This window comes from Gambusia affinis, linkage group LG06, assembly GCF_019740435.1.
Source record: "Gambusia affinis linkage group LG06, SWU_Gaff_1.0, whole genome shotgun sequence".
In the NCBI taxonomy this organism is placed as follows: Eukaryota; Metazoa; Chordata; class Actinopteri; order Cyprinodontiformes; family Poeciliidae; genus Gambusia; species Gambusia affinis.
This window is the reverse complement of record NC_057873.1, coordinates 8,699,895-8,708,737: the sequence shown is the minus strand read 5'-3', so window position 1 is coordinate 8,708,737 and position 8,843 is coordinate 8,699,895. Positions and strand designations below refer to the sequence as shown.

The 8,843-nt window shown below is 38.8% G+C and overlaps 1 protein-coding gene across 1 annotated transcript in view; it reads left to right on the top strand.

Moving 5' to 3' along the window:
* Positions 1–5,643: 5,643 nt before the first annotated feature.
* The window catches only part of b3glcta (beta 3-glucosyltransferase a), a 77,221-nt gene continuing 74,021 nt past the window's right edge, over positions 5,644–8,843 (top strand). Inside the window, exon 1 of the mRNA XM_044119587.1 lies at positions 5,644–5,982. Coding sequence (XP_043975522.1) covers positions 5,919–5,982 — 64 coding nt within the window. The 5' untranslated portion in view covers positions 5,644–5,918. The remainder of the gene's footprint in view (positions 5,983–8,843) is intronic.

The following is an 8,843-nucleotide window of genomic DNA, read 5'->3' as shown; positions in this document are numbered from 1 at the left end:
AAGGCATTGTAATACAGTATATGAATTATGTATAATTCATATATAATTATGACATATAATGTATTTTATTGGCAGTGAATCAATATTTTCATTATTCATTTCATTATGAAAATGGATAATTAATAAATGTTTCATTCTTTCAAAACAGCCAGCCTTTTAATTTCTAAGTAAGACATCGTAGTTCAATTGGTCTGCCCTTGGTTTAGGTTATTAGGGGTATTTTTGCTGCTGCAGTGACAGTAAGAAATGTATTAAGTGGATTCAGAAGATTTACCCATGCAGATAGAAATATATACTTGAGGATGTCAGTGGTGAATATAATAATTCCAGAAGGATATAAAGGTAACAGGGTAGGTGTCATTGTCTTGAAAAAAGAAATCCCCCTCAAAGTTTGTCATGGAATAAGAATGGAGAGAGTGTGGTGTGGTATATAATGTGGAAACCTAACTAGATCTTGCACAGTCCATCAAGTAAATTGTCAGCATGGTATTTATTTTTCGCTGGTCTGACCGTTCATAGAAACGATATCCATGGAGATCCTGAAGCCTGCAATTTATCATCCCCTGCCCACCCACACAAACACAGAGATGCACACACCTGAACTCCCCTCATCAATCTATTACATGGGGAAGTATGGAGAGTGTGCAACTTTGTGAAAGCTAGCATTAATTACTTGAAGGGAGGCTCTACACATCTAATTTGTTTTTTGATTACAATAAGTATTAGCACTTTGCTCCACTCTAAAACATAATTACTCTAACACTCACAACTCGGGCTTCACGGGGACTGAATTATTCAGGGAAGCTCAGTAAATACGAGCATCTACAAGGGAAGAAGAGAAAGGTCATCTTGAAATTAGTAGACAAAGATATATGACTCTTTGTTTTTACTAACATTAAACTTCTTGTGGGCTGCACAGTTGGTTGAACGTTTACCTTGCAACAAGAAGGTCTTTCTGAATGGACTTTGCATGTTCTTCCTGTGCATGCATGGGTTCTCTCCGGGTACTCCAGCTTCCTCCCATGACTATCACCTCAACTGGTCTCTCCAAGTTCTCCTTTGGTGTGGGTGAGTGCATGCATGATTGTTTGTCCTGTCTGTCCTGTCTGTCTCTGCGTTGGACTGGCAAACTGTCCAGGCCAGGGTGACCCCGCCTCTCTCCTGTTGACTCCTGGAGATAGGCACCGGCACCCCGCGAAACCCCGAGCCTGTAAGACAATGGATGGATGTTAATTACACTGTTATTAAAAAGATTATTAAAACAACTTAGCTGCACTAGTAAAACTGGAGGAAGAGGAGGAGGAGGAAGAATTCTATATTAAGTCTCACTCTAGTCGGTTGATGCCTGGTTCAGTTCTAACCAAGTTGTGCTGCAACAATGCTTTTCATTCAAGATGGATTATTATTCAGTATACCTGTTCTTAGGAGCATAGCACTGAGAAGTGGTTCATCTGATAAGCTCAGCAGACTGTTTGCTGATTGCTGCTGCCGCTAGTCTGAAGGAGCTGAGGGAAAATTATGTGTGGAAAAGGTGCCGCTCGGTAACAGCAAGTACTTAGGAACCTCAAATGGCTGCCAGGGGAGATTGAAGGATTTCTCAAACATGCACGAAAGAGTCAAAGCAACACTCCAGGGATGTTTTTGATACATACCTTATAACATGATATGTAGCTAAAAAAAAAATCGATTTTACATCATACCTCCCCTTTAAGGTTTTTAGGTTATGTCCTGTCTCTGTCTGTTAATTATCTCTAGAATCCAGTGTGATGCGGTTTCAATCCCATTGTTTCCTTCTGTGCCTTGAAGCTGTTCTGATCTGTCGGAGCTTATCTGAATGATTTTTTTTTTTTCAAAATTATGTGGAAATTGGCCTAAATGTTCCTGAATCAAACATGAGAAAATAAACTGGCACTGATTGTGAAACAACAGTGCTTCTCCGAATGTGGTTATTCTGTCATCTGAAGAAAAAAATCAAGCTTCATATTCCTGTAACACTTCAGCTCATTCATCAAGGATCATTACTTTCTCAGCTTCATTACAATGCTAAGAGAGGATTCTCATGAATATTATGCAATCCACAACTGTGAAAGCATAAAAAATCATAATGCAACTTTTGTAGTGAATCTTAATGCCTCTGAAGAAAAGGCACTCACATGAAAGAGCATGATCAGAAAGGGCCTTCACAATGTGCAAGGACTAAACAGCTCTTATAACGGTTAATTAGACTTATTGCTATATTTGTGTTTAACAGTGGAAAAACATGCACTTGGCTTTCAGATACATTCACAAAACACTTTTTTGCAGTTGTACTGTCATGAAATGGTGGTGAATGGCAGAGAGGGAAAACGCAGCAGGCACAGGATGAGATGAGAAATGATGGTTTAATAAAGTAAATCCAGAAAATAACTCAGTCCAATATAATCCAAAAATGCTGGGCAGCACGGCCGAGCAGAAACCAGGGCTCGACGCCAGTAGCAACCGGTTAAACCAAGGATCAGACTGACAGAGCACACAGACGACAGAGACTAGACGGCAACTGAGACGACAGCTAGACAAGGACCCGACAAGGAACAAAGGACACAGGTGGGGTTAAATACACAGAAGGTAATCGGGGAATGAGACACACCTGGGAAACAATCAAGGGGAGGACATGATGACTCAGAGACACAGGAAACTCGAAATAAATACACAGATCAACACAGAACACTGATTTTTTTTCTTCTTTCTTTTTGAATGGTAGAATAACAAAAATCTCACATATACTGGCATTACTCTAGTAGGAAGGAAATAGAAACCTGAAAAAATCTGGGAAGCACTCATATTTTGTTTGCCTTGTTCTGAATATGAATGACGTTTATCCCTAAAAGTTTAAATGAACTCAAGCAGTGTTAACTCATGTTCAAAGTCATAAAAAAAGACTCATTTAGTGAAATATGTTCAGTAATGACTTAGCTTTAAATTTATATTTATAAAAAGACAATAAAGAGAGCAATAATATTGACCTGAGGCAGATTCACAGCTCCAACACTTCAATAGTAAACAGCAGTAAATTATAAGAACAACAACAAAAACCTAAGAACTTTGAATTTTTAGCATTTATTGTTCCTTTTATTGTTTCTCTGTACCGTAGTACCATAATGTACTCATCTACCCCTCTACTGCTTCTCTTTATTGTCTTCACTCTATGCCTACACATTTTATTTTAACTGTCACCTCTGACTTAGCCTGGCTAGTGGTATATTATTAGCTTTGATATTCACTGCATTGTTATATCCTCATTTGTAAGTTGTTAAGGTAAAATGTCTGCCAAATGCACACACAGCATCCTATTTCTATTTTGGTATCCCCATGTTCAGGGTCCAGCTATTACAGCAGCTTGCTGACTAAGTGGTGAGGTTAGACCACTTACCTGAAATCACACATGTGCTTTATTCTGCTTTATCTCTTTAGCTACCTCCTGGTCTGAATAATGAGGCCGGTTTGAAAATGCAGAAAAGCATGCATGTTTTATGCAGAGAGCCACTTGCATCCTTAGGGGACTTCATTCTCAATCTTTCTAAATTCCCTTTTGAAAAGGTTAAATTCCTTCTTTTCTTTAAATGAGGCAATTTCAAAATAATTTAGTAGTTAAAATTCCTCAAACCAAGCAGGGATTTTTCAATTCAAGTATCAACACTTTTGTGTTACTCCTGTCAAACTGCAAGATAAAATTTTGAGAAATTTGTTGGTCTCGGCTTTTAAACACCATAGGGAGCCACATGTCAAGTAACTGAATGCACAGTACTTTGCTTTCTAAAATCATTCATATTCATTAAACTGTTCACATTTTGTTCTGCTGCAGTCACAATTTCAACATATTTTTCTTAGAGTTCATATGACAGATCAGCAAAATAATGACTGTGAAAATGAAGGCAAAGAACACATGGTTTTGAATTGTCTTCACAAATGAAAATTTTAAAATTTTAAAGTGCATTTGTCCTTAGAGTCAATACTCCATAAAGGCTTTTTTTGCTGCATTTACACATGGTGTGTCTCTTCAAGCATCACACACTTACGCAGTGAAAGTTGCACTCATTATTTATTTGAAAGTAGATCAAGTTCAGTCAGATTGGATAGAACTTCAATTTTTAAGTCTTGCTACAGATTCCTAATGAGCTTAAGTTAAATAGTGAATTCCAACAAACAAAGTTTGATCAAAACCTCAAGTCTCAAAGTCCAGTCTTCGAGAGTTTGTGTCTTACAACTTCTAGATGTGTTTCTGCCTCAACACACCTGATCTACCCCAGTAATTGTAGCTCTGGCTGTAAGTTTAGAAGGGTTCTGTTTGAATGTGAAGTCTGACGTTTTCTGCAGCCTCCAACAGATTTTCTTCCAAGATTGTCCTGTATCTAGCTTCCCTACCACTACTGAAGAAAAGCACATCCATAGAATGAGGCAGCCACAGTTTTTTACTGTAGAAATGATGTTTTCAGGATTATGTGCATTATTAGATTTCCATTATGGTTTCCTTTCATCAGTGGCTTTCATTTCATTGTTTGTTCATAAAGCCACACTTGTGGACTGCATGACTTAACATTTTCTTGCCGACATGTTCTCTCTCCTGGGAATCTCTGCAGCTCCTCTAGAGTTACCAAGTGACTTGTGACTACTTCACTGATCAAAGCTGTTGTTTGTCTGTCATGTCATCTTGTGCTATATTCTTTCTCCTTTTGGAAAGTAGATTGAACAATGCTTCTGCAGGTTGGGTTATTGTTCTATAATCTAACCCTGCTTCAAACTTCACCCCAAGTTTCTCTTTGATGTGTCTCACCAATTTTCACGAACAATCCTCTGGGTCTTTACCAGAACATCTACGTTCACATAGTTGGACTCTTTACTAATTAGTTGATATACAAAGGCAGATGCTTGCTCTAGATTTTATTTGTGGTTGTCAGATTTAAAGGGGTCTGGATAAAATGCAGACATCTCAGGTTCTAAACTGTAAAAAAAGTTTATTTTTTTCTTTTCACATCACAGCTAAAAACAAATAAAAAATTATTCACTCTTCCTGTGAGTTTTAGGAATAAAGTCACTTTTTTACTTTACAAGTTTCTTCTGACTTTAAGTAATATTGTAATGACCAAGCCAGAGTTATATCTTCAAATTTAATTGAAGACAATCAGTGTAGAGACCTGAACATTATTGTGATGGGACCAGGGGCCCTTCCAGCCACAAATGACTGGAGTTCAACAAAATTACAGTGGAAGCATGGTTTTATCTTGGTAAAAAAAAAAAAAAAAAATCTAAACTGGATGGTGCCATGAATGAAAAATAATTTTAAATGTAAATCTACCAGGAGTAAATAATTTGGGGTCTAACTGTACATGCTAGTATCATGCAAAATATAATAAATAAAGTTTGAAGCTGTAAAGTGATCAAAAGTGAACATTAAGGAGTATGGTTTTTTTCTTTCACAGTTTCATTACTTAATACACGGTTACCATGCGTGCCTTGATTGTGTTTTTGTTTTTTAAAAAAGTAAACACACACACACACACACACAAAAACTGTCAACATGTACAAAATTCAAAAGCCCAAGGTAAATTAGTGTCTCTAATACTAAAAACAGCTTTGGTTTTCACGAGAGCACCTGAAGTCAGCAGCAGAAAGCATCGTGTGGGTGTTTTTTTCTGATTTTCTCCATCTGCTCAGACCTTCTGTCAGCTGAATTCATCCCGCCAGCAGAGCGCGTCCCTGCGCCTTGGACAGAAGCTTGGGGATGCCTGCTAGCTGAGCACAAACCCACTCCCAGTTTGCCGTGAAACTGTGACAAGGAATAACCCTGTCTTTTTTTATTGGGGAAAAAAAATTCACTGCCAGTAAGCCCATGCTCTGTGAGCTTTCTCCACCGCCTACACCAGTCACAGGACTCTCTCAGGATGCTGTCGAGCAGCCCACATATCGGGCACAAAGTGGCAGTCTGTGGGATTTTTCTCTCCTTCCGTAAGTGCTCACTTTACTTTCTAATCCTTGTGTCAGGAGGTTCGCAGTAGGCAGCTGCGAGGAGCGTGCTGGCGGTCCAAACAGTGAACAGTTCGTGTTGTTTAGTTTCAAAAGGCGAAGCTTGTGTTTTGACAGAAGCCGAACAGAGCATGAGCATGGGCAGGAGGACGAAACCCGGGCGCATTAGTATAACTGTTTGAGAAGTGAGGAGCCATGATCCGCCTCAACTTCCTGAGGAGTTTCCAGGCGATTCGCACTGCTCGGCAAGCATGCGGCTCTCAGAGTGCTCTAAGTTTGCTCTGGAGTTAATTACAGGGCGAAGGTTGAAAGCTCTAGCACTTTAAATCACAGACTTTGTTTTTTTTTTTTGGGGGTAGGGGGGTGTCGGATTGTGACCCTCTTCTCGCTCTGCTTCTTCCTGACACATCGACGTTCCGCTGGCAGGACTCACGCCCGGGGATCAGTGCACCTCCGCTGGTGCCTACCTCCCCCCGATCTTCAAGTGGGTTTTAATTTGTCAGTCGAGATCTGAGCTCTTAATTTGGTCATACAAATCTACAGTCGAGCCCGTTTTTATCTTATTTTGAATAGGCGTGCACAGACTTGACTAATGCGTTGCAAAAGTGTCGTCCTGCTTTGCTTAGACATTGAGCCTCCCTTATTGCATTAAATATTACCAAGAAGTTATTTTTAATTAATTCAATGAGATAAGTAAAACTAATAAACTATATGGTCATTGGTCACTGTGACATAACATTTATTTGATCATTTTAAAGATCATGGCTTACAGCTGTGGAAAACCATAATGCAGTTTCTCAAATATCACAGGCTAAAAGTAAAAGTTAATCTTTATTGTGATTTTATGACCTAAACGTTAATGACTTTATAGTTGCCCATCAGACAATCAATATGTTCTGCATGCATGTTAATAGAAGATTTAGTGGAAGAAAAAAGTCTGGTCAAAAGAGGTGCATATGAAACAGGAAGATGATTACTACTTGAGAGTTTGGTATTCAAATGGCCAGTGTGATGTTTCCACAGCCACTGAGGATTTGCTGGTGTTTGTGCACTCTCTTTAATACATTACAAAGCCAATGCAGCAGTCGATAAGGACATTTTAGAGCACTGTGCTTTCCTCTGCTTAAACACACACATACAAACTGCCAATAATACTTGATTTAAGTGACTATGTTACCACTCTGCCTGATCAGTCAGCAAACTGGCCTGATGTAAACCCCAGACCGAATCCATGGATGTTAGGCTGAGGATGAGCTGAAAGCCTCTATTAAAGCAACATCTTCTTTTTTACTCCAATTGTCCAACAGGTCGATCACCTCCATGCAACACTGCATTGAAGTAACAAATACAAAAGAAACACCAACCAAGATATTAAGTGCATGTACTGTACAATGCATGAACATACTCACTGGGTCAATATTGTGGTATTAACAACCGTTTCTATTAGCTTAATGTAATGTTATTACTCCCTTTAGCCGTTTATCATAATCAACCAAATAAGCAGGAATAAATATTTCAGATAAATGACTATGCGTTTGACTTGTGTTACCAAAATAATACAATACAAGAATGAAGTTTTATTCGCAAATGTTTCCTGCCAATTAAAAATTCTATGCACTGCTACACTATATAGTGCAGAATATAGGCTGTGATGAGCCCAGTCAATCAAAGTATGCTGTTGCAGTTGGAAAGTGGTTTGAACAGAGTGACTGGAGTGCAGTGTGGAGGTCCATTAGAGCAGGAGGAGAGTGAGTCAGGGTCGTGGGGGAAAATGTAGTTATGACAAAAAAACAACGAAGATCCGCAGATGTTGATTGTGTACTTTTTTTTTTAAATAAAGCAAATGTGTAATAGCCTTTTTATGTTGACAGGAGGACAAAAAAAGCCTTTTCTACAGTAATCGGTCTGTTTCGTTTTGCTAAAATTTTTCATGTTTTGTTTATTATTGAGCAGGTGAAAAAGTGCTTGGACACCACTGATGTATCTAATCTATAAAACTATAATATTAATGATGGTATAGCTTTTTATTATAACTTTTGTCCCTGATGATAAGCTTTATTTAATACCAGATTCTCAGTCTGGTGCCATCTTTAATTTAACCAAATTTAACCAATGTCATGCTTAAAAAAAACTCATCAGTAGACCCTTTTTAGACAATACATATAACGAATTATCGTAATCAAATTCAGTTTTGTGTACAATTTCATTGTTTTCTTGCTCACCTTATGCCCACAACTCATTTTCAAAAATATTGATCTCCTTAAAATTCAAGAGATTTTGTACCCATCACGATGAGCCCTTTTTGCTCTGCTGTAAAAATAACTTAAGGCTCTTCTTTGCAAACTTTAATGATGCAATAGGTTTCCACTTCCATGAAGAAAATATCAGTTCAAACATTTATTGAAACTGGGGTTAAAAATGAAATGCACTGCGTTCACTTTGTGCAGCAGTGATATTATGTCTCGATCGAGCATGTGTACAAACAGAAGCTGTGTTTACTTGCGACTCGCCCAGAGCACAACATTTATGGACATGAACGTCGCAGCTCTTCTGAGGTTGGGGAGAGCGAGTGGTTTGGTGACACAAGGTTACCACGTCTGCTGCTTTTCAATGATGTTGTCTGAGAAGTTTCCACCCACTGTCATTTCTGATGTGCACTGGAGCGGTTTGCAGCTGAGTGTGACTCAGTCTGGATGGGGAGCAGCACCTCCCAGTCTCAGGCCACAGCACTTTGCCTCTGTTTGCTCAGAGCGCATTTCAATTGTGGTTGCTGGGGTGGCTCTGCAACGGTCGCATATGTTTCTTTATTCAGGCAGGAAATCATTCAGTAAACAAAGTGTAGC